This window comes from Paramisgurnus dabryanus, chromosome 13 (assembly GCF_030506205.2).
Source record: "Paramisgurnus dabryanus chromosome 13, PD_genome_1.1, whole genome shotgun sequence".
Lineage (NCBI taxonomy): Eukaryota > Metazoa > Chordata > Actinopteri > Cypriniformes > Cobitidae > Paramisgurnus > Paramisgurnus dabryanus.
This window is the reverse complement of record NC_133349.1, coordinates 17,239,823-17,265,538: the sequence shown is the minus strand read 5'-3', so window position 1 is coordinate 17,265,538 and position 25,716 is coordinate 17,239,823. Positions and strand designations below refer to the sequence as shown.

Genomic DNA, 25,716 nt, shown 5'->3' with positions numbered 1-25,716 from the left:
AATGTGTTGAACAATGTGTCTTTCCATACATTTTTGGAAATTTAACAGAAACCAAAAGATAAAAATAAAGGGCGTGATTATATCTTTCCAGCAGCCAGTATACTCTTTCTTTAGATCACTTTCAAGAACCTGAGATTATGAAAGCATTTACAATTGAAGTGAAAAATACAAATATGAATGTGTTGAGTGTATAACTATTGGTCACATTGAGACTGATGGACTGTTCCTTCTCTTTGTATTTAATATCAGTCCACTGATTTTGTTGATCACCTGTTTAAAAACCATCAAAGAGTCTGACAACATTAGTCATCACACCGTAAAAAAAATCCATAGCTTTTACGGTAAAAACTGACAGTTGTGGTTGCCGGAAAACCTCCATAAAAATACAGGAAACATGTACATTCAGCAAAGTTTTGTATATTTCACAATTCTTAACTGTAGGCCCTATTGTCCATGGAAAAGTTTGGCAAAGTTTAGCAAACTTCACAATTCTTAACCATGTATTTAATTAACTGATATGTCTGTTATTAATATAAATCTGCTTTGTACTCAATAACAAACAGCTTACCATCATAACACATGTGGTAAAATGAATGGCTACATGCGGAATCAAAGTTGATCACAACTTAGATCAGTGATTCTAATTTTTTTTGGCATGTAGCCCCCCTTGTATACGGTGTATCGCTTCGTGCCCACCAAAGAAAATTTCTCACATAAAACACTCTGGGGTGGTTTCCCAGACAGAGATTATCTTAAACCAGGACTAGGTCTTAGTTTAATTAGGAAATATAACTATTTTTAACAAAAAACATGCCTTACTGAAAACATTTTTAGGCACAATCTCACGGACCCTAAGTTTGAGAACCACTACCATAATTCATTGCCTATACATGCAGGGATGGTGCACCATGTCATTCACACAAATACAAACCACCATGATGGTAACACATGTGACATAAAAAATAATAGAAACACTAATTAAACATCAAGTGTAACATAAAATACTCTAATGTACGTAAAGGCTAAAAATATATGAGGAAACATAATTATTTAAATAAGATATTACAGTTTTTTTAAACAAATTTAGCTAATTATACAGTGATTTGTATTTTTTACATACAGAAACCATAATTTGTACATATGTTAATGTAAAAGTACATGTATAATCCTGTTGAATATTCTAGAGATTTTAACCAGAAAATATCGGAATTTACACCTTAAAACTGTACACTTTATTTTACCGTAAAATTAAATGTAATGTAAACTGTATATGTCAGGCATTTTAGTTTTATTTAGTTTAGTAAAAACACTTAACTGGTTTTACCGTAGCATTTTGTTTTTGTTTTTTTGTTTTTTTTAGTTAAAATGACGAATATTTGTAGCTACATTACGTAAATGAAACTTCCAGACTACACAGTAGGCTATTACCGACCACAAATGAAACATTTTAACAAACAGGACGCTTATGCAATAGTATTGTTAAAATTCTGTTAATGCGCACTGTGGTTATGTGGCAAGCCGGATTTTAATCTATGTCAACCAATAGATTCCACATAAGTAGAAAACCTGACTGTTTTCATTTTAATGCGCTTCGTTGAACTCGGACGTAAATCCCACCCTCCTCTTCTACAGAACACGGAAGTAGCCTAGTGGTAACAGACAGGAGCTAAAATCAAGCTAAACAATTTGACTTCGACAAATAGATTACAGATTTCGTTATGATGTTTTGTGATATTTTACTTTAATCGAATGACTGCCGTTTCAAAGAGCTCTACGATTCGTAAAACTTTTAAAACGGACGCCGAGTAAATTAACGTCGTTGAGCTTGTTCAGGCAAAGTGAAAGTAAAACCCACCGCGAGCTTTCAACATGGCAGATTTTGACGAGGATATTACTGACAGGCCATCTCTTCTGGAGACCGACTTGACCTGTCCGGTATGTAAAGACATATTTAAGGAACCAGTGTTGCTCTCCTGTAGCCACAGTTTCTGTCAGGAATGCCTGGAGGCCAGCTGGAAAAACCAGGCGAAGCGGCAATGCCCTTTGTGCCGAAAATGTTGCGACGGAGAGACCCCGATCCCCAACCGCGCTCTGAAGAACACTTGCGTGTCCTATAAGAAAGAAAGGAGTTGGAGAGGAACAGGTTTAGACGAAATCATCTGTGGGTTACACCAGCGACCCTTTCAGCTCTTCTGCATTAAAGACGAGGAGCCCGTGTGCGTTGATTGCGTGACTCTTCACTCCGGGCACGAGCTCCGTCCTGTAGACCAAGGCGTTCCTTTCTGCAAGGTGCGAGGAATATAAAACTTTGTAATGTGCTTTGTGTCAAATTTCATCCACTGTTGTTGTATGCTTATATTTGAGTTAAATGCAACGCTGTGTCTGCCCACCAACACTGTTTGGGCTTTTGTGGGATCTGCCAGTGCGTTTTCAAACTTTTTCAATACCAAGATTGATACTGTACGCAAGGGTTTAGGTGCTTCAACTTCACTTTCATCTGTTTTGGTTAATTCTTCTTACTCAGGTACTGCTTTTTCTAATTTCTGTGTACTTGATTCAATCTCTCTTCATAAGGAGGTTTCTCAAATGAAGATAACCACCTCTTTACTTGATCCCATACCTACTAGTCTGTTTCAGTCATGTTTTGATTCCCTGTGTCCAGTTGTTTTGAGTATCATAAATGACTCTTTGTGTACTGGAGTTGTTCCTTCAGCATTTAAAATTGCTGCAGTTACTCCAGTACCAAAGAAGACGAATATTGGTTATGAAAACCTTTCCAATTTTCGTCCCATTTCAAATCTTCCTTTTCTTGCCAAAATTTTGGAGCGAGTGGTTGCTTCTCAGTTGATTTCCCATTTAACTGTGAACAATCTTTTTGAGCCTTTGCAATCTGGCTTCCGCAAATTCTATAGTACCGAAACAGCGCTGGTAAAAGTTACAAATGATTTGTTAACTGCCTCAGATTCTGGGTATCTTTCAATCTTGATCCTTCTTGATCTCAGTGCCGCTTTTGACACTGTTGATCATTTGGTATTAATTAATCGTCTAGAAACTGTTTTTGGGGTATGTGATACTGCACTGAATTGGCTTAAGTCCTACCTCTCTGATCGTAAACAATTTGTGTCTATGGGTGGTTTCAGGTCTGAAACTAGTGTTGTGCAATCTGGAGTCCCTCAGGGATCAATTTTGGGCCCCTTGCTTTTTAACATCTACACTTACCCACTTGGTCAGCTTTTGAGATCTCTTGGTTTAAACTTTCACCTATATGCAGATGACACTCAGATATACATACACACTAAGCCTAATGACAATGTGCCTGTTGATTTTATTACCACTTGTATTTCAAAGATAAAAGATTGGATGACACACAATTTTCTTTGTTTTAACAGTGAAAAAACTGAGGTTATGCTTATTGGAACACCACACCAATTACGTAAAGCTGGGTCGGTTACTTTGCCCATTGATGGTTCAGTTATGGAATTTAAACCGAAATTGAAGAATCTGGGTGTGATTTTCGATTCTAGTTTAACATTTGAACCTCATATTAAAAACACTGTTAGAACATCCTTCTTTCATCTTAGAAATATCGCGAGATTACGTCCGATGCTGTCTTTCCCTGTTGCTGAGAGGTTGATAAACACTTTTGTGTTTACCAGGATTGATTATTGTAATGCCTTGCTGGCAGGGGCATCTAAAGCTACCTTAAACAGATTGCAGGTAGTGCAAAATTCAGCTGCTAGAATCCTCACTAGAACTAGCATGAGTGACCATATTACCCCGGTTCTGGAGTCTTTACATTGGCTCCCTGTTGGTTTTAGAGTTGATTTTAAAATTTTGATGCTTACTTACAAGGCTTTACATGGATTGGCACCTCAATATTTGGCTGAGCTTTTAATTCCATATACTCCATCACGTGACCTTCGCTCTTCTGAAACTGGCCTTTTAACTGTTCCTTTAACTCGTTTAAGATCAATGGGCGACAGGGCTTTCTCTTCATTAGCTCCAAAACTATGGAACTCCTTACCTATTGAGATAAGGCAAGCCAATACTCTTAGCATTTTTAAATCTCGCCTTAAAACTCATTTTTTTAGGTTAGCTTTTAATTGAACATTTGTATTTTATTTTATTGTATTTTATTCCTTTATTTATGGTTTGACTTGTTGTTGCATTGTTTTAAATATGTGTGTATTATTTGTATATTGTTGTTGTTCAGCGCTTTGAGATTTACATTTAAAGGCGCTATAGAAAATAAAGTTTATTATTATTATTATTATTATTATTATTATTATTTCTTTGCATAATGCAACATTATAACGTGCCAACTCTACTTATTTTTAGGATGAACTTGGCTTGAAAATCAAAATACTGGAAAACAAGCAGGGATCCTTTAAAAGAATGAAAAATAAATATAAAGAGACAATCTCCTTTATTGAGGTAAACACTTTTTTTAGGGAGGCAGACAACAGGTATACTGTACCATAAAATCAAACATCTTTGTACAGAGTTTTTGTTTTTATAATAATAGAGTTTGCAAAATATGACGTTGTGTTAACTTTTCTCCTTTCCATTTTGTTAAAGGTACAATCAAAGGAGGCCGAAAATCTAATTAAGCAGGAGTTTGAGAGACTTCATCAGATCCTCACAAATGAGGAGGCATCCAGAATAACAGCTTTGAAAACAGAGGAAGCTGAGAAGAAAAAGATGCTGGAGGAAAAGATTGAAATCCTTAGTCATGACATTGCTGCTCTTGCAGAATTGATTCAGTCGGTGAAGAGGGAAATGGGAGCAGAGGATTTGACATTTCTGCAGGTAAGGGGTTTATATTTGTTCCTGAAAATTAATCAAACCTGCTGTCTGTTTACTACATGCTTATAAATATATAAATATCAGCACTTTAATTCAACTTTGCACATTTTCACTCCCTTAGAACTTCCAGAAGCTTAAAAGAAGGTATGTGCCTGTTTTTATCAAATGTTTTAAACCTAATAAATGTTGACAATTATGCAGATACATGACATGGTCAAAAGTATGTTTTGTCATTATTGGGGTTTTTCAGAACATTCGTTTCTATTAGATGTGAAAAGATAAACAATACAGCCTTATATTCTTATGTACATTTGGCCCTAGTTAGTATGGCATTCGTTTTTTGGTCTATCATGGTTTTATATTGATGCATATAGGAGTATGAAGTAAAGTAAATAAGATTTTTTTTCATATCTATTACAGAACACAGTGGACTGGTGAAGAACCACAGAGACCCCAAGGAGCTCTTATAAACATGGCTTTGCATGCTGGTGGTCTTGGTTACAAAATCTGGGAGAGCATGCAGTCTCACATACAATGTTGTGAGTTCCTATCATACCCAGTATGAAATCGACAGAAAGTTTTGCTATGAGGGGTGGTGTATACTACAAAATAGCTGAAATACAATAGCTGTACAAAATGAAGTTTAGATTTATTTATTAAAGGGGACATATCATGAAAATATGACTTTTTCTATGTTTAAGTGCTATAATTGGGTCCCCAGTGCTTCTGTCAAACTAGACTATGTGTAAAAGATCAACCCAGTAACTTAGTTTTGGTAAACCATTCTCTGCAAGCATGTGAAAAAATAGGTCATTGAAATCTGGCTCCCCTTGTGATGTCAGAAGGGGATAATACCACCCCTTACTCTGAACTATCCAACCACAGCACTGCCAATTATTGCAGAGATCAGCTCATTTGCATTTAAAAGGACACATTCAAAAACAGCACATTTTTGCTTACACCTACAAAGTGACAATTTTAACATGTTATAATAAATTATCTGTATGGTATTTTGAGCTAAAACTTCACATACATACTCTGGGGACACCAAAGTTTTATTTTACATCTTTAAAAAGTCTTTAAATTGACACATGTTGGACCAGCAGATGTCCTCATGGTGCTGTGTCTCAAATGCTTGAATTGAGATGCAGTGAAGCTCATAAGCTTTTTGTATGTATGTTTGTGTATGTGTTTTTTAAGTATCTATGCAAGCATAGTCTGGTATATTTCCTTAGCAGTCCCTCATACATCACTGTGGAAATGGGAAAAAGCATTTCGTTAACGGTCCTATTTTTTTTCTCTGCAGGGCCTGTACTTCTAGATCCCAACACGGTTTCTCCCTGGCTTTCTATGTCTCCTGAATTTTCCAGTGTGAAGGAGAGTCCAGAGAGACAGTCTGTCCCAGACAATCCTGAGAGGTTTGACCCCTGCGTTTTTGTCCTTGGCTCAGAGGGTTTTTCCTCAGGACGCCACCGCTGGGAGGTCAATGTGGCTGACAATCCCAAATGGATCCTGGGAGTATGCAAAGAGACAGTTGTTCGGAAGAGAAAGTTTACAGTTACCACAACAGCAGGCGTCTGGACCATTGGGCTAAGCAAAGGAGTCTATAATGCTTTGACTTCTCCACGTACTGTGCTTAAAGTAGACAGAAGGCCAGAAACTATCAGGGTAAAGCTTAATATGGAAAAGGGAGAAGTGTCGTTCTGGGATACAGGTAACAACAAGCACCTATGCACGTATACTGATAAGTTCAGTGGAAAGCTATTCCCTATCTTTGGCCCTGGTCTGCACAGCACACCATTGACTATCTTGCCTGCCAAAGTAACCATACACAAACAATAAGTAGTGCTGAACAGGAAAGGCTTTTGAAAATGAAGACGTCTCCCACTGTGTTGCTATTCAATTATTGCTCAAGGTTTAATTTGTACTCAATTATATTGATCTGTGAACAGAACAAACTTATCAAGTAATAATCTACTATATTTAAATTATTGTTATTATTGATATAATTAATAAACATCATGTTTTATTGGTGTAAATTGTTATAAATATTATAGATGATTGTCAGGGATAAAGATATCCATTCCTTGTTATCAAAATGGCGTCTGCGCATCCTTTATATGAAGAAAGTTCAAACACCGCACTATTGTATGCTTGACACCACTACAGTTTTATTTCAAACGACAATTTAGCTATGAAAACTAGGTATTTCCAAATCAAGTCTTGCATTGATAGACATTTGACACAAGAATAATCATTACAAGTAAATTATTATAAATATCATTAATGAACAATCACACAGTTACACAGTAACTGTTATTCAACCAGTATGTGCAAGTTTGTTATTAAACCAGTATGTGCAAGTTTTGTTATTAAAATATAATATGGCTATCTTTAGTCTTTTTTTCTGAGATTAATTTTTGTGCCTTTTTTTCAATGGCAATAAAGAATCAGACAGAATTTTACAGTTTTTTTGTCTGGGTGATGTTTGGATTGGCTAAAGTTCTCAAACCATTAAAGAAACTCCCACATTGGTTAATAAAAGAAAGATCCTTGATATCACTGTAGTGTCATTTAAATTAGCCAAGACTAACAGTCATGTTATTGTGAAATTGCATGTTTTGAGAACACTTTGAATGTACTCAAAGTGTTGCAACACTACATATCCCTAAAAAAGCTCAGAGACTGAGCCAAAACTTCCTTTTAAATGATGGGAGGGGTTTAATTCTTGCAGTCTATGGTTAGAAGCTATTTAATTTTAATTAACTTTTAGCAGTCTTGATGCGTATTAAGAGTAAATATTTTTGGGGTCAAAGACTGTTACAGTCTTATCTATCTGAGACTTCCTCATGCTTTGCCCTGTACTGAGAAAGATAACAGATAGAGAACTGTACTGGGAGTTATGAGGCTAGGACATAATTTAAGATCGCTTTTTTACATTTGGATAATGGATCCAAATCAATACTTGTAAAACTTGCAAATATTTTTTAAATGTACCAGTAAACATATGTGGCATATATATAGTTATTTATTGCATAAATTGAATAATTTGAGGTTTGACAGCATAAAGAATTAAATTGTAATTAGCAACGCTATAAATGAATGGAAATATTTTAGATGTAGTGTAAAATGGCTTTGACCCTTTGTCCTTTTAAAAATGGGTCAATTAACAATGGTACACTGGGTTTGTGTAATTGTACTCAAGGAATTACCATGCTGTTGCAAAAGTGCGGTTTAAAAATTGTGTTTGCAAAAGTTTTCAAGATTATGTCATAGTTTTGTAACCATAACATAGTCTTCCAGGATGTGTCTACTTTTGAGCACACCTGTTCACGCTTTGTTTTTTTAGATTGCTACAATATTAGGAAAACTGCACCAAAGTCACTTTGAGGACAAATTTTCTGTTCTATTATTCTTATTTATTTATTTATTTTGTAATGAAAAAATAATAATGTTTGTGTGCTTTAAACAAAAAAAAATATTTTGGTGCCCCTATGTTGCACACCCTGTTTTGTGCCCCTGACTCTGAGTGTTAACGTCATGGGAACTTGTGTTGATCCTCCACCCTTGTCACAAACAGTAAGAGCTACTACACGAAAACGCTGATGAACCCAGGTAGGTTAAGATCTCATATTCTTATTTATGGGCCAGTGTCTGTGTGTTTGCATTTCCCATTGAATTCATTTATAATAGAGAATAATTCTTGGGTAAAACTGAATTTAAAAAAATGAAAAGTTTATGCTGACTATAGAGTAAGTGCAATTTTGGGGTTTAAATATAATATTGACACTTTTTAAGATTATACCTTATTGAAGCCACTATTTTTCATTAAATTAATATCACTTATAGTGTTTATTTTAAAATGTGGTGTAAAGAGTGCACAAAGTTTTTCTCTACTCCACCCATTCTTATCAGAGAATATGCATTTCAGTTAGAAAAGAGCAGCGAACACAAAAGTATGGGTCCATTTAATTGTTTTATATTTCATTATTTCCTTGCATCCTTTAATTCCAATGATGATAGATAAATGACGTATAATTTCAAGCTTCTCATGTAATTAGTGACCCCCAAATCATCTTAACCACCCCCATTTATCCCTCTTTCAGCAGAGACGTGTGTCTGTATGTACATGTGTGGCTGTGTTATCTTTCTAAAACACTCGCAGTCCTATCACACAACAGATCAGTGCAAGCAGGCGGGACAGTTTACCCTTTCATTTTCAGACCTATGTACAGACGTAGTAATAAGCTCATGTAAAACAATTCTGAAGTCCAGACTAAAGAGAATTGTTAACCTTTGCATGATGAAGATTTGCTGATTCTCTGATTGGCCAAGGTTGGCCAAACTTCTTCACCAGGGGTTAAACAGAAGAGAAGATTTTGAAAGTCATGTTGCTGTGTCGAGTGAATTTCTTGGACGACACCCACTTTATGTGGGAGCTGGAGGTATTAAATAAACATTTACTTAATTTACTTATCGTCTTTTACTTAGCACACAAAACAATCCAATTGGCATTTTATTCTTTAACAGAGGAATGCAGTGGGGCAGGATCTTCTTAATAATGTTTGTGAACACCTTAACTTATTGGAGAGGGATTACTTTGGTCTGGCCATGTTGGATTCTTCAAATACCAGGGTACACATTCACATAATTTTTCAGATTTTTTTTACCAAGAATACATACAAGTATTATGACTGTTTTTATAATTTCAGATGTGGCTGGACTGTGCTAAAGAGATTCGGAAACAGATTAAAGGTACGTGACAACCTTATCTAGCTGCTTTGTATAGGTGCATAATGCTAATATATCACTTTTCTGGGTTGGTTTCAGGTCCAGAATTAGAGTTCTTCTTCAATATCAAGTTTTACCCACCTGATCCTTCTGTTCTGGCTGAGGACATTACTAGGTAAAACATATTCAGACAACTTCTTGATGCTGTTTCGAACCCTTCCTGTGAAATCCAGGCTTCTAATTATAAGTTTAGGAGTATCAAAGTTTAATTTCAATCTTTGACATGGCCTTACTCAGATATAAAATATAGCAAGGTTATATTTTCACAGAATGTTCTTTACATTATGCAGGAAAATTTTATGTAAAAAAACAGTAAATCTTATAAGGGTTGCATATATACATATACATAATACACAATGTGTGTCTACTGAACAGTGATTACTGTCTGAAATTCTTTCAGATATCTTCTGTGTCTTCAGCTAAGGAAAGATATTGTGATTGGTCGATTGCCCTGTCCGTCAGACATGTTGGCTGTGTTGGGTTCATACACAATTCAGTCAACACTTGGAGATTATGACCCAAGGGTACACACAAACAACTATGTCAGCAAAATTCTTCTCGCACCCAACCAAAATGAAGAGCTAGAGAAGATTGTCATGGAGCAGCATTCAACACATAGGTATTTCATAAATATAGGCCTATGCACAGTAATAATCCATACACATATACATATTATACATTTATAATTCCTTTATTGTATTTTATAACACAGATCTATGAGCCCTGCACAGGCAGATATGCTTTTCCTCGAATATGCCAAGACACTGCCCATGTACGGGGTGGATCTGCATCCTGCCAAAGTATGTGTAGTTATCTAATGAGTTCCAAAAACATACCTTGTGTTTGACAAATGTTTTTATGAGATGAGCAATGCACATGTTTGATGTGTTCATAGGATGTTAGCGGTGCAGATGTGATGCTGGGTGTGTGTTCTGAAGGACTGTTGGTGTATGAGGATGAGGTCAAAACAAACAGTTTCTCCTGGCCCAACGTTCTTAAAATCTCCCACAAACGCAACAAGTTTCTTCTCAAGATACGTCCTTCTGAGGTATTCATGCACATTAGGACATAATATGAGCAATTTAACTATTTTCTTTTATTTTCTATGTTGAGTAATGTTTCAATGTTGTTGATGTGGATTAAGATTTTCAATTTGATCTGATTTAACAGGATGAGTTAGATGGAGATGTCAGCTTTACTCTGCCCAGCTACAAAGCCTGCAAACAACTCTGGAAATGCTCTGTGGAGAGCCATGCTTTCTTCAGGTAAGTTAATGCATGTTTGTGTTTCTATAAAATACCACATCATGATTTATTTGTCCATATGACCACAGTCAAATGCATATAAAGGGATAGTTCACCTAAAAATGGACAAAAAAAATCTGTCATCATTTACTCACCCTCATGTTGTTCTAAACCTGTTTGAGTTTCTTTATTTTGTTGAACAGAAAATAAGATATTTTGATAAATGGTGAGTACCCATTTACTTCCATATTATTTGTTTATTCTACTATGGGTATGGCAAAATGTGTTGTTGCCATCATTTTAAAAAATATCTTCTTTTGTGTTGAACAGATAAAGTAAACTCATACCGGTTTAGAACAACATGATGACAGCATTTTTCATTTTTGGGGGGAACTATTCCTACTTTAAATAAAGTTTTGAGTGGTTTTGATGATTTTTGACGTTTCAAATTGTAAGATCATCTCTTGAATGCGTTTTTCAGAAACAGACTTCAAGACACCAAAGCAAAAAAGTTTCTGACCCTGGGATCAAGGTTTCGTTACCATGGACGCACTCAGTCTGAGTGTCTGGAGGCCAGCGTTAACATTAATCGCGATCCTCCACAATTTACACGCATTGCCACCAAAAGAAAAGGTTAACTTTTAGCACACTTTTGGAACGTATTCATTAATTCATTTAGTTTCATTTGCAAGTACAAATTATGTGCTTTAAATCTATTTTATTCAGCAAATGATGAAATCCTTGAAGTTCTAAAGCAACCGGTTCGAACAGAGATAGATGACTGGTTCTTGGTACAAGATTCAGACAAATGGGACATTGCTGCTGCATCAGGTAAAGTCCTGGCAAATTTAAATAATGTAATCTTAAAAACAATTCACATTCACCTTTACACTCACCATTGACTATAGCGTGATAAGTAAGACAGATCAAATTGTGTACCTGTCCATGAAATCCAGGCTAAAGTCTCATAAATTATGAGATAAGGATTAGTACATTTGATTTTACATTGAATGCAATCTTGAAATAACTGTACTCACTCAGTCAATATTAAGTATAGAAAGGTTATTTTTCACAGAAAGTTCTTTACCTTATATACTTGGATGATTTTAAGAAAACAGTAAATCATAAAAATAACTATATGTTTTTACATGGTGGGTCCGCATTGTCAAATACATGATTTTCATCATTTTCTTATATCCGTGTGTTCAAATACATGTGATTGTCACTGTAAAAAAAATGGAGCATGAAGTTAAAAACTTGAATTTGCAAATCACTTACTATTTTATGTTTTGACTTGTCATAAGTTGACATAACTTATAAAAACAAGTTGAAATTGTTTAACTTAATTAGTTAAGTTAAAGTAACATAAACATTTATGGTGATATCATTTTTTTACACTGTGCCTTTCCTCATTTACTCTTCCTCAATTATTATTTCACTATACGTTTAAATATTTTCTGATGAATTGTAGATGATGTAATGCTGGAAAGCAAAGAGGTCTGGGAATCAAAGCAGCGTGCTGATGATTGGTTTGTCCTTCTCGAGAACAGCCAAAGTAAGTCCTTTCTAAGGCTTTCATATGCATAACCATGTACATTATAAACTTAAGAACTTCAATAAAAGTAATATTATTTGAGAAAGCTATACATATGTGACTTCCTTGAGAATTGAACTTATGACCTTTAGTGGTGTTTTTGTTGGACAGTGATGACTTTGACTTTGGAGTTTATTATTATTTTTCTGCACCAAACTATCGCTTTTTCACCCACATACCAAAAAGTCAAGCTCTGCCACTGGTAATCAGACACGTTTGTTTATATAAGGATAAAAGTGGCAAACATTTTCCATAACATTCCAGAAGAAAAGTCCCAAAAGACATTTCTGGGAAAAAGTGCTGTTTTAGTTTCCATTAGTCTGACAGTCTCATATATATAAAGAGAGATCACTGTGATTGACATCTGTCATTTTGGTTCATTTTGTCCCACTTTCATCATCAGGTCTCCAAAAGCCCCCTCAGACTGAAGAAGAAAGAAAGGTGGAGATTGTGGAAGAGAATGAATCCCAGGAGAGGTATGAAGATGAGCTGGTGATAAAACGTTCATATAAAGTTCACATGGAACAAAAGGGTCCTCTGGAGTTAAAGGTGATGGAGGGACTGGCAAGGGACATCCTGGAAAAAGAACATCCAGAATTAATGGGGCCTATGAATGAATCACTAACAGAAGAAATATTGCAAGTTAATGGAGAAAGAATACAGAAAGTAGTAATCACCAAACAATGGGTACAGGAGGGCAGCACTTTTGTGGAACCACATGAAGATACAGAGATTAAAACAGAGAGGGTGGAGACCGTGAGAAGACATGTAGTGATAACTGAAGGAGGGGAAATGCTCCGTATGGATTCTGAGAAACCATCAGAGAGATTGGAAATGATGGAACTGAGACTAAATGAGGTGGAGGACATTAAACAGAAACTACAAGAAGTTGAAGAGCTGAGGGTTGGATTACAAGAACTAGAAAGTTTGGAACAAAGACTGCGGCAAGCCGAGAGGGAGGGGCTTCAACAGGATGAAACGGCTGATTGGAACGTTCTGCTAGATCGCAGTACATTGATGCCCACTGCTCCATTCACAGGTGCGTCATTTGATCAGCTTTGCACCTGTCACTAAAGATGTATTTATTAATCTTACATACACTGTAAATTTCAGTACAATGTTAATAATTGAAACAACAAAACCATTATAAAGTCCATGAAAAGTGAGGATACCATGTATCGTGTTTTTCCTATCAGCTGATGAAGAATTGGAACAGATGGACATCCCCAAACCAATGGGGAGAAATGACGATTGGTACATTCTTTTGGAGATGACCCCACGCACCATATCAGTTCCTCCAACAGGTATTGTTAAAATACTAAACAGTTTTAATACGTTTTACACAGTAATTGATTTTGAAAGGGTTTCCTAAGAAGTTTCAATTCCACCAGATATGATAAGCTCCATCCCTGGAGAGGACCAGGCTAAAGAAGAAAGCAAGACAACAGAAAGAAAAATTCAGCTGCTGCTACCAGAGACGCATGGGGATGAGGCAACAGTTGAGTTTTATGAGGAGACAAGAGAGGAGGTGACACAGAGCAGAGTGAAAATTGAGGAGGAGGAAGAAGAAGAAGAGGAAGAAGAACAGGTGAAGGTGGATTATAGGAGCCCACAGCCAGTTTTTCTTAAGCAGCCTCAAAGAGACCTGGAAGATGATTGGTTCATCCTTTTAGATGTTTCTTCTAAAACATCAGGTACACACATTTACATAATCAAGGACACACACAAAAACAAGATCTGAGTCAAGATATCAATGTTTCTCTGTGTTTGTTTCAGTGCCTGTGGCTTATCCACTCCTGCGAAGCACAACTGTTGACGTGTATGAGGAGAGAAGAGAGGAGGTGGAAAGAGAGAAGCATGAACAACAGGAGGAGGTGACAGTGGAGGTCAGGAAGCAACAGCCAGTCATACTGGAGCAGAGAGTAGCTCAACCCCAGAGAGATTTTGAAGATGACTGGTTTGTCATTTTTGACGTTCCCCCTAAAGGATCAGGTATGTGCACCATGATTTCACCAAGCTGCAACATTGTTGTTCCTGGAGCAACTTTCGTAATAACCTAAATTAAATTTGATTGTATACAATTTTATTAAATTCGCGTTCACGAAAGCACGGAAGGGAGGGGGAGGAGTTAGCTACGCTCCGTTTGTTTGAAAACAGTTCAAATATCAACAACAAGTGACCCCGAACATATACGCTTAGAGAGCCTTTAACTACTCAATTAAAAATAATGAATATACTGTATACATGTTTAAAAATAATGCTGCTACAACAGGTTCTTCGTAGTGATGCCATAGAACAGGATTTCCCAAAGTGGGGTTCGCAAACCCCTGCTGGTTCACTAGGGAATTGCAGGAGGCTAGTGAGATTTTGGGAAACAGTTAATTACAAATAAAGGTGCAATGTGGGTATTTTAGAAGAATCTCGGAGGTGCAATATAATATACATAACTATATTATCAGAAGTGTATAAAGACCTTAGATAATGAACTGTATTGTTTTTATTACCTTAAAATGAGCCACTTTTATCTGCACCGTGGGTCCCCATACATGGAAGTTGCCATTTCGTGTCATTATGTTTCTACAGTAGCCGTAAATGGACAAACTGTTCAATGAAGTGCATTTTGTCACTACGTTGTTTTCGACGACTACGTTTTTGTCCTGTGGCGGCTACCATAGCTTCAATATGAAAGCTGTTTCGAAAAGGAGGGGTGAGCTGTGGAATGAGCCGTTGATTGCAAATAACAATCACAATGCAGCAAAAAGTCACACATTGCACATTTAAATCATCAAATGTTAATACGTTTAAAAAAGAAAAATTTAAATAAAACATTATAAAAAATATTTTATTTGTTTAATCTGAATGTCGTCTGATCATTACACAACACTACAATATAGAAAATATAATTTTTAGAAAACTGAAAACTCATGAAAAATGGATACGTTTTATGTATGAAAAAAAGAAATTTACCAGATAAAGGTCCATAGATAAACGTAACTATTTAAAATACTACATTATGTACACACACATTTCTAAAGACATGCAATAAAAATCATGTGTATGATAACATTCATATTAATAATGTAGTTAAAACTCAGAAAATAAATTATTATTTATTTCGGAATAGCCATGAATACGCAAAACAAAACATACATAATGGATTGTGCTTGTTTCAGTGCCTTTGGCCTATCCACACCTACGAAGCACAACTGTCGAGGTGTATGAGGAGAGACGAGAAGAGCCTCAGAGCACAGCGAAGGTTGAGTACAAACAACAGGATCAGCAGGAAGTTTGGATGCTTGAGCAGAGGGCAGCAAAACCTCAGAGAGACGTAGAAGATGATTGGTCCATTGCTTTTGATGTTTCTCATAAAGAAACGGGTAAATACAAACTCAGACAGCTCATGCAGGCACACATAAACAAACAAGATGTCAAGGACATGTTTCACCTGTTTTATGTTTCAAATCAAGACATGTTCCATTGTGTTTGTTTCACAAGTGCCTTTGGCTTATCCACCTCTCCAAGAGGCAACTGTTGGAAAGTTTGAGGAAAGCAAAGAGGAGGTGCTTCAGAGGAGCGCGAGAAGAGAGGAGGAGAGGAGTGAGATGATGACAGTGAGCACTAAACAAACAATGATAACAGAGAAGACGATGAGGGTCATACAGACACCACAGGTGTTTCCAGTGGTGCCCAGAGAGATTGATGATGACTGGTTTCAACTATTTGACCAAGTGCCTTACGAACAGAAGAGATTTTTACCAGGTAAAATACATGCACCTAGCCTGATCTCACAGGAGGACTAAAACGTTAGCGTGCATAAATAATGTTTTTATGTAAAATCATTGTAATGCTAAGTTTGGTGTAGAGACAAATGGGCACCCATGCAGAGTTATTTGGGGAGGGGGTACCTTTAGTCAAGATCTGACATCATCCATACATGTTTATGGCACATTTTTGTCCACTTTGAAATGTTATGATTAAGTCAACCAAAGTGAAACTCATTAAAGACTCAATAAAATCTGGTTTAAATTATTAAAATTGTTATGACAAATTAGACAAACTGGATAAAAGTGAACAGTAACTGGGTTAGTTTTTACATAAAAAAATGAATACAAACAGTCTATCCACTTTTTTTAGGCCATTACGTCGTGCACTGTACTGAATTATTAATATATTGCCATCAGTGACTCCGTAAGCCTGCTGCTGTGTACACAATTATAAAATTATATTTTTTTGTTTAAATATGTAATTTGAATAAATAGTGCTCATAAACGTCTGTTTAAATAATATACTTTATATAATGATTGGAGGCTTGGACCTTGAAACAATATTCCTTACATCATGACTTAACAAGCGGATATGACTACTCTGTATGTAAGGTAATATGTTACACCTGGGAAATAAACTATGAAGTGAATGTTATTTGGGTTGATAACGAAAACTACAAGATTGTGATTTTTATTTTATTTTATTGTCTGTCACTCCAGATTTCGAAGAAAAGAAAGCCATGGAAAAAATGGTTAAAGAGGAGCGACAGAAGAAACCACAGCAGGTGCAGGTGACTGTAGAAGACAGTAGACCAGATTCAGTTATCCTGGAACACAGACTGGCACAAGCTACAAGAGACGTGGAAGAAGACTGGTCCGTTATTTTAGGTGATTCAGGAGAGGAGATGACCAGGAAGACGATGAGGGTCATACAAACCCCACAGGAGTTTCCAGTGGTCCCCAGAGAGATTGATGATGACTGGTTTCAGATGTTTGACCAAGTGCCTTACGAACAAAGAAGTTTCCCTTCAGGTACAACACCATACTTTTCACAAACATAATATTAACCAAGCACTTCACACAAGATTTCTTATACTTTATCAGCTCACAAATAAATTCCCATTATTAAGGAAATTCTAATTACTTTTAGCTAACATCACCAAATTGTCATATCTGTCATGTGAAAGTTTACTAATGTATCATTTGTGTTTTAATTCTTAATCCAAGACACAATTTTCAATTTGTAATATGAATTTATGGTACATATATATTGTCATGACGTGAAGAGAACTTATTGTGTCTCCTACAGATGTTAAAAGCAGAGACACTTGGGTTCGTGAACCCACCAAAGACCAGAGAGTTAAGAGGAAAGCCGAGAGGGTCACGGAGGAGCGGCTGAGAGGAAAAAGCGTGACGACAGAAGAAAGGAGAGTGATCTTTGAAGAACGCAGGGAGAGAGTCCACATCATACCGCAGGTGTTTCCTGTTGGGGTACGAGAGGTGGATGATGATTGGTCTGAGCTCCTCGATCCAACACCATTTGAGAAGAGAGCTGTTCCTTTAGGTGATAAGGGTTTCATTTATTATCTATCCTGTATTTACAGTTTAATGGTGTAGAAGCAGGTTGAAATCTATAGTAATATTGTATTACGTTTCATATGTAGTTTCAGTGGGCACTGCAGAACAGAGGATGAAAGCACGGGAGGACATAAGAGTGAGACAGCAGGAGAAGAGAGTGAGAGACGATGTGGAGATCAGAATGAGACAAGAGATGCGTAAACGGGAGCTGGAAGTCAGAAGATCTCAACCAGCTGTTATTGTGCAATCAGTAGCACAGCCACAGAGAGAAGTGGAAGATGATTGGTTCCTTCTTTTTGATGTTTCACCAAAACAATCAAGTATGTCTAATATTTTATTTTTTAATATTTAGCAATTTTTTAACTACTTGATATATCTTTTTAAATACTTTATGCATTTGAGTAAGTCATTTTATAAGCACATTCACTGGGAATCTTGGCTCTTAGCACTTTTGTTAATCTTCTTCCTGTTCACTATAAGTTGCGGCAGATGTCGTTAAAGTGGACAAGAGAGGTGAGGAAGTAAGGAGAAGGGAAGTAGAGAGGAGAATGGAAGAAGAAAGGAGAAGAAGGGAGGAAGCGAGGAAAATGCAGATAAAAGTGGATGACAGGCAAAAAAGAGCAGTTATACCAGAAACAAGACCAGTCAGGGTGCGGAGAGAAGAGGAGGATGACTGGTTTACTCTTATGGGTGTTTCCCCCAAAGATTCAGGTAGGCACACACTCACTAACACATATACACTTCATCACAATACACATCAGTTTTGTTATGTTGTATTCTTGTTATGAGTCAAATATATTCTCTTCTGTCTGTCAATCTGTGAATGTGAATATTTCTCGATCTCTGTCTTCAGTTGTTTCTCCAGTGGCTTTGCCCAAACCGCGCACACAAATCCTGGTTGACCAACCATTCACTTCCACTCCAACTGCACAACCGGTGTCTGTATCAAAAACAATCTATCAGGACCGGACAAAAGACACACTGGACATCACACTGGAGTCTGAGGTAAGAGATGTACACAAACTGTAGACTGCACATATAAACACTCTAGACATGTAGGCAAAAGTCGTGTCACTCCGCCGCCATATTTACAACGCTTTGTCTTATTAGAACAAGACAAACAAGACCTGTCGATACTGCGTCGATATTAAATATCTTGGATGTAGGTGCATATATGTGACCCTGTTTGTAAAATCTAGCCTAGATTCTAATAAGATTACGGGCATCAGAATTGTATTTTAGTCATTTATTTCAATCTTTGACTTGAGCTTACTTATTCAATATTAAAGATATCAAGGTTATATATTTCACAAGTAAATGACTTAAGATGGGTTTTCACAGGCAGGGTCACACATGTTAGCAATAGTGGGGTCCAAATGTTTAGGACTATATTGAAAATGTAGGAGAAGAAATGACAAAAAATGTTGTTGAAATAGATGGAACATTTTATTTCTCACACTGATAATATTTCTTAACAGGCTGAAGAATCTGTGTCTATTAGAAAGGTGAGACACTGCTTAGTTATTATTTTGTCATGTTCTTTAAAGTAAATAAACTGTAAATATTGTATATTTACTGTACATAAACTTACATAAAAACTATAATCTTCTCGTCTTTCATAAAGTCACAGAGATGGACGAAGAGAATTGAAGGAGAGAGCATATATGTTCGCCACAGCATTTTAATGCTGGAGGTATTTGACGCATGTGAAATTTATATTTAAATAACAAAGATTTGTCTAGTTTCATATATTACAATATCTTTAATAAATGCTCTCTGTAGGACTTTGATGTGACCCAGGAGGTGATACTAAGGCACCATGAGAGCGTCAGAGAACTTAAGCGTATCTTCATGGAGGGCGCGCCAGATTTTGGACCCACTGAGTGGGATCGACGTCTATCCTCATACTTGCCGATGCCCAAAGCCCAGCTCCCGCATGCCAACGGCGAGATACTCATCAGTATGGGCTTAGTGAGTGAAACACATGTACACCATACTACACACAGTACTAATGTGATAAACCAGTAATCTCATAATAATCACAGATTTAGACATGGGGTCCACTAACAAACAACTTTATTTATTCAGCATACCATACTGCACTCCATTTTTGACTACATATAGATTGCTACAGTGACTTTTTAAAAAGAAGTGTTTAAACTAAAGACATTTTCTTTACTTCTTTGCAGATTGATGATGGGAAAACAGTCTTGTAATGAAGCTCCGCCCACATGAAGCAATAGCATCTTGAAATTCAAACTGCTTGACACTGCTTGAACATTTGATTTATATATATAATAATATATTTCTTTCCAAATGTAATTTAATGAACATTTAGGGGCAGTTTCCCGGACAGTTTTTAGATTCATCCAGGACTAGGCCTTAGTTATATTAGGACATATAAAGGGACACTCCACTTTTTTTGAAAATATGCTTATTTTCCAGCTCCCCTAGAGTTGAACATTTGATTCTAACCGTTTTGGAATCCATTCAGCTGATGTCCGGGTCTGGCGCTAGCACTTTTAGCATAGCTTAGCACAATACATTGAATCTGATTAGACCTTTAGCATTGTGCTAAAAATAACTAAAGATTTTCAATATTTTTCTTATTTAAAATTTGACTCTTCTGTAGTTACATTGTGTACTAAGACCGACGGAAAATAAAAGTTGGCAGATATGGTTAGGATTTTACTCTCATTCTGGGGTAATAATCAAGGACTTTGCTGCTGTAACATGGCTGCAGCTGCAGGAGTAGTGATATAACGCACTGGCCGAAAATAATCCCCTGCCATTGAAAGTAACCAAGGGGACTATTTTCGGGCAGTGCGTAATATTACTACGCCTGCTGCAGACCTGTTACATCAGCAAAGTCACTGATTATTATGCCAGAATGAGAATATAGGCCCTACCCATATCTACCTAGAAAATCGCAACTTTTAATTTTCCGTCGGTCTTAGTACACAATGTAACTACAGAAGAGTCAAGTTTTAAATAGGAAAAATATTGAAACTTTGGTTTTTAGCGCGATGCTAATGGTCTAATCAGATTCAATGGATTATGCTAAGCTATGCTAAAAGTGATAGCGCCAGACCCGGAGATCAGCTGAATGGATTCCAAAACTGTAAGAATCAAATGTTCAACTCTAGGTGACCTGGAAAATGTGCATATTTTCAAAAAAAGTGGAATGTCCCTTTAAACATACCTTACAAAAAACATTACTGGTGTGCATCTTGAGACAAAAGAATGGAACTGTTATATGTTAACATGTGTCAGATGTTTTTAAATGAAGGCAGCTGAAACATGCATTTCAGTCTGGGACAAGGATAAGCCATGTCCAGGAAACCGTCCCTTAAGGATGTGGATGTGAAAAAAATTGGTTTGCTGTTTTCATAAAAGTAATTTAACATAGCTGATAGTTATTTAGTTGTATAGTAATAATGTACACAACAGTAAACTGATTGATTCCAAAGAGCATTACCTAGTTTATACAGACATCAAGCTGAAAGTCTGTACAGTAATAACATTTTGTTTAGTTTAAACTGCTTACACCTATTCATATTTAATAAAATAATAAAAATATGTCATTTTTTTACAAATATGTTACTGAAAGAATTAATTTAAGCCCTGATATGTTCCACGTTTAAACTTATGTTTAATTGCCACAATTTAACTTTTAAGAAGTCTGAATCTGTTGTTATTTGAAACTAGTACTTGTACACATATCTGTATGTTGCATAAGCTGAGTTTATGTGTCTAGATGCTGTTATACACTTTCTCAAACCATGGCACAGGCCTACATAACAGAGTAAATGTACATGATGCATGATATGTTGCTTTGTTGTTTTTTGTTGTTTTTTGCCATTTTAATTTAGAAGCAGTTTCTGACTGCCCATGCTAACCACCTGAACTTTGACTCCTTGTTTCATTCTGATGCTATTCTAGAGATTGTTAATCCATGTTAAGCCGTGATTCTAAGACCACAAGACAAGGGAATATGTGACGCTGATGACAGCAGTCATACAGTCAGGATTAACATGCAGTAATCAAAATCATCATTTACCACTATATGAACTCTTGAATGTTGCTTGTATGTAACTGCACCTGTTATGTGCTGGTGCATTGTAGAAACCTGTTGAATTTATAACAGGCCAAACATGCTGCATGCAGAACAGCTAAGAAAGAATTCAGACAAACTCTTTGTGTGTCCATGCGTCTATTTATATGCATTGTCTCACGGGTGGCCTCCTTTCATTTTTGCTCTGACATTTCTCTGAACTATAAAGACCTCCACTACAAACACAACGGCACGTACTGTAGTGTAGTCGCTGTTATTTTGGGCTTGTGTGGGATGGACCAAAGACAAACGGGATCAAAGTATAATTGATTACTAACAATTTACATGAATCTGAAGCCTAATGTTACTATCAAACTAATGTAAGGAAATCACAATTGATATTACTCAACCTCTACAACATTGCTGTTTATGCATTTTAAAGGGCAACTAAGTGTAAGATGGCAATTTTGATGTGAAGTGTCTTTGCTATTTAATTTAATAATAAAAATTGAAAAAGCTTAAAAATCAACTATGTATCTCTCTCAGATAAGTTAAGCTTAGCATGTACAGTTACTAGTAGGCTACCATTAGTAGTTATTTTTTCCAAAGTGACTTACAGTGCATTCAAGGTTAAATAACATTAAATAGACTTGGGGCATATAAGGATGTGGATGTGACCCACAATATTTGAACATTACAAATAAATATGTGACAAATATCGCTGTACTCTCTACAGTATGAAGATAAACTGTACAACTAACTGTTTGACAAATATTTTCACCCAAAGGATTTTAGGCAAGGATAGCGGGAATGACAGAAGTCACAAGACTACCAATCCTTCAGCTCTGCTTTTTCCACTGTCTTTAAAGATAAGTCTGTAGGATTCAGTAGTGTGACTTCCACACCTTCCAGTCCCATCTTGTTTCGATACGTCCGTTCAGGAAGAGGCGGAGCCTCTGGGTCTAAGGAGCCAATCAGGCAGTCATTAAGTTTGATAACAGGCAATGTTAATGTTTCCAAGTTCCTGTGATCGTTGAAAGAAGGTCGTGTCTCCACGTTTACAGTGCCAGAGTTACAGGAGGATGGAGAAGAACACCTAAGGGTCGGAAGGTCCACACCTTCATCCAGGCAATGGATGTTGAGTTCAGACAAGTTCAGTATATGTGTATTGGTGTTTAATTCTGTTTGCGAAAACCATTTCGAATTACTATTGCTGTGTTTCTGAGTTTGTTGTGCCAGAGGGAGGTTCTCCTGGTTCTCTCCTTGGCCGTGTGATGGTTCTTGACGTAGATCTTGGTCACGGTTCTCATAGAGAATTGTATTGGCACAAATAAAAATGAAAAGGCCCACTCCCATGATGACAGGACCAACGAGTTTCAGTTTCTCTGAAGAGGTGCGTCCGGTTGAAACATAAAGTGGTGTTTGTCGGCGTGGTTGACTGTTCCAATATCCTCCCACAGCAATGCCGATTCCTACTATTAGCAAAAGGCCAGCGAACAGCAAACAAGCCCCTGGTACAGATCGCAGTCGCAGTCCACCAGTCGCAGGCCCTGTATCCTTCTGTAGGGGTGGAGTCTCTGACTCTGGCACTGTAACAGAGACTTTTTCTGTGGGAGGATTTACCTCAGACATTTTTCTGGAAAAGGGAAAAAATAGGCTACATATGTATATCTAAGCCATTTTTAAACCATAGTCAACAACTCAAAAGAATTCTACTTCAAAACAGGAAGTCCAGAAAAGGATCATCTATGCAGATAAAAAGCACATAGCATAAATGAGCCATTGGACAGTAAATAACAAGATTATATCATCCTCTTATATTTGTCCTTTCTAGGCCAATATATTACATCATGTCTGACACTTACAGAATATGTATGCGTGTATATTCTTTTCTTTGTCAAATTTATGTTTTGGGACTTTAAACCAGGTTTACATTAATAGAATTATACTACACTGCAAAAAAATGACTTTCTTACTTAGTATTTTTGTCTTGTTTTTAGTAGAAATATTTAAAAATTCTTAAATTCAGATGCTTTTTCTTGATGAGCAAAAAATGACCTAAGAAAATAAGTCTAGTTTATAGACAAAAAATATACAATTTAAGTGAATTTGTGCTTAAAACAATAAAAAATATCTGCCAATGGGGTGAGAAAAACATCTAAAAATACGTTTTTTTTTTTCTTAACAATTTTTTTTCTTAATTTAAGCAACATTTTCTCACCCCACTGGTAGATCATTTTGCTTGTTTTAAGCACAAATTCACTTAAAATGTATAGTTTTTGTCTAAAAACTAGACTTATTTTCTTACGTCAATTTGCATATCAAGAAAATACATCTTGATTTAAGAATTTTTAGATATTTCTACTGAAAACAAGACAAAAATACTAAGTAAGAAAGTCATTTTTTGCAGTGCAAGCATTTAGTCTCCTTTCCCTTTTTATTGTTTTTAAGCCCTTTTGGGATTTTCGAATGCGCACACTGGTATTTTTTAATACTAAAAGAAGATATATAGAATGCATGCATTATAACAAAAATCCAATCAATTCTTTTTTTAGAAGCTATTATTTGTGTGGAAGAAAACTAATCCTTGACAATCCCTGCATAATCCTTATTTTTAAAGTACTTTGTGCATGTGAAATGTCTTATATTTAACCATGCAGCAGCCAGTAAGGCAGTACAATACAAATGTGTTCTTTATTTACAATAAATGAAAAAGCAAAGAAATAGAACACAAACACAAGGCGCATTACGCATGCGCACAGTATTGGTAGCGCATCCAAAGTTAAAGTCAAGAATGCATTTTACTTTAAAAACTAGTGAAAACACCCCTAAAATTATAAATACACCTACAGTTTTCTTAACTTAATCCTATGCCTAACGTTGTTAGCGCATAAACTCACCTCAGTGACTTCCCCGCTTGTGACACATGATGAGTAGCGTCTTCTTCAACGGCGGGAGCGCGATTCTATATAAACACTGAAGAAACTGCTGCACGAGCGAATCTGTCATTCACCAGCCCTCGTGAGTGTGATGGGAGGGGCTTTAATCTTAAAACCGTGTGCCGTGTGGGAGTGTGAGAGACTGAGTTGCTGTGGTTAAAGGGTCATGGGAATATTTCTACAGGCCCGGTGGGTCCCACGGATATTTCAGCATTATGTTCAATTTATAAATCAGCATTATGTTCAATTATTCATACATAGGCTATATATTTTTTTAAATACCATATGAACAATAGCAAACATTTTGAATGTTTGTATGTTGTATGTACTCATTTTGCTTTTCTTTTTATATCACATTAACCAATTATCTGTAAAATAAAGCAGTTAAAAATGCACCCAGTAGCTGTAGTAGCTAACACGGAAACCATTTGCACGAAACACAGACTAATACCTGAAGCACTGTGCAATCTATCTTAAAGGGATGGTTTACCCCCCATTGAAAACTCTGTCATCATTTTCTCACTCTCATGTATAGAGTCACGCAAAATCACCGCAGGGGAAATTCCTTCAATTCCTTCACCGCAACAGCCATAGCTCCTATCTAAAAAAAAGATGGCAAAATCTAACGAATCAGATTCGACTATGAAAATCCTTAGTCGAAAACAGCCCTAATATATATATCTTCCTAATTGTTCATCAGAACAAAGAAATTTATACAGGTTTGTAACAACTTGAGTTTAAGAAAATAATGACAGAATTTTCATTTTCTGGTGAACTATCCCTTTAAAAAAATAAAATAACTTCACAATGCAGAAGACACATGAAATGCCAATTGGTAGAGCATTGTGCTTTGCACACAGCACAAGGGTCAGAGATTCAATCATTTGTTATACACTAATACTCTTTGAATAAAAATGTCTCCTGTTTAATAAATGTATGAGATTTG

At 36.3% G+C, this 25,716-nt stretch overlaps 3 protein-coding genes across 9 annotated transcripts; 2 read left to right on the top strand and 1 right to left on the bottom strand.

The window, feature by feature from the left end:
• The first annotated feature begins 1,402 nt into the window (after window positions 1–1,402).
• On the top strand, window positions 1,403–7,213 carry trim35-28 (tripartite motif containing 35-28). The gene is made up of 6 exons (XM_065245563.2): window positions 1,403–2,289; window positions 4,339–4,434; window positions 4,579–4,809; window positions 4,928–4,950; window positions 5,227–5,345; window positions 6,113–7,213. Exons 1-6 carry the CDS (start codon window positions 1,870–1,872, stop codon window positions 6,646–6,648), a joined length of 1,425 nt encoding a protein of 474 aa, XP_065101635.2. The 5' UTR covers window positions 1,403–1,869; the 3' UTR covers window positions 6,649–7,213.
• Window positions 7,214–8,310: 1,097 nt separating this feature from the next.
• epb41b (erythrocyte membrane protein band 4.1b) lies at window positions 8,311–20,277 on the top strand. 7 transcript variants are annotated; one of them, XM_065245559.2, is made up of 27 exons: window positions 8,311–8,421; window positions 9,164–9,251; window positions 9,337–9,441; window positions 9,519–9,561; window positions 9,637–9,712; window positions 9,998–10,216; window positions 10,310–10,397; window positions 10,493–10,645; window positions 10,768–10,862; window positions 11,323–11,474; window positions 11,568–11,672; window positions 12,313–12,396; window positions 12,827–13,474; window positions 13,632–13,739; window positions 13,827–14,129; window positions 14,212–14,427; window positions 15,609–15,812; window positions 15,931–16,194; window positions 16,920–17,231; window positions 17,509–17,763; window positions 17,864–18,097; window positions 18,258–18,488; window positions 18,631–18,782; window positions 19,253–19,282; window positions 19,402–19,470; window positions 19,560–19,748; window positions 19,967–20,276. In XM_065245559.2, the coding sequence occupies exons 2-27, from the start codon at window positions 9,195–9,197 to the stop codon at window positions 19,991–19,993; spliced, it is 4,419 nt and encodes a 1,472-aa protein (XP_065101631.2). In that variant the 5' UTR covers window positions 8,311–8,421; window positions 9,164–9,194; the 3' UTR covers window positions 19,994–20,276. The 7 variants fall into 7 exon arrangements, with proteins under 7 accessions (XP_065101631.2, XP_065101629.2, XP_065101630.2 ...); XM_065245557.2 differs by having other exon boundaries at window positions 8,334–8,421; window positions 9,116–9,251; XM_065245558.2 differs by having other exon boundaries at window positions 8,357–8,421; window positions 9,142–9,251.
• A 245-nt stretch (window positions 20,278–20,522) lies between these two features.
• LOC135727636 (uncharacterized) lies at window positions 20,523–24,794 on the bottom strand. The gene is made up of 2 exons (XM_065245555.2): window positions 24,732–24,794; window positions 20,523–23,467 (listed from the first exon to the last, which is right to left on the bottom strand). Exon 2 carries the CDS (start codon window positions 23,461–23,463, stop codon window positions 22,660–22,662), a length of 804 nt encoding a protein of 267 aa, XP_065101627.2. The 5' UTR covers window positions 23,464–23,467; window positions 24,732–24,794; the 3' UTR covers window positions 20,523–22,659.
• Window positions 24,795–25,716: the final 922 nt, after the last annotated feature.

Bases quoted from the DNA above. Each gene is read 5' to 3' on its own strand.
- trim35-28 (XM_065245563.2), top strand. From the start codon at position 1,870: ATGGCAGATTTTGACGAGGATATTACTGACAGGCCATCTCTTCTGGAG. The intron at 4,810-4,927 runs GTAAGGGGTTTA...TCACTCCCTTAG, and splicing joins AGGATTTGACATTTCTGCAG to AACTTCCAGAAGCTTAAAAG. The intron at 4,951-5,226 runs GTATGTGCCTGT...TATCTATTACAG, and splicing joins TTCCAGAAGCTTAAAAGAAG to AACACAGTGGACTGGTGAAG.
- epb41b (XM_065245559.2), top strand. From the start codon at position 9,195: ATGTTGCTGTGTCGAGTGAATTTCTTGGACGACACCCACTTTATGTGG. The intron at 12,397-12,826 runs GTAAGTCCTTTC...ATTTTGTCCCAC, and splicing joins CCTTCTCGAGAACAGCCAAA to TTTCATCATCAGGTCTCCAA. The intron at 13,475-13,631 runs GTGCGTCATTTG...TTTTCCTATCAG, and splicing joins GCCCACTGCTCCATTCACAG to CTGATGAAGAATTGGAACAG.
- LOC135727636 (XM_065245555.2), bottom strand. From the start codon at position 23,463: ATGTCTGAGGTAAATCCTCCCACAGAAAAAGTCTCTGTTACAGTGCCA.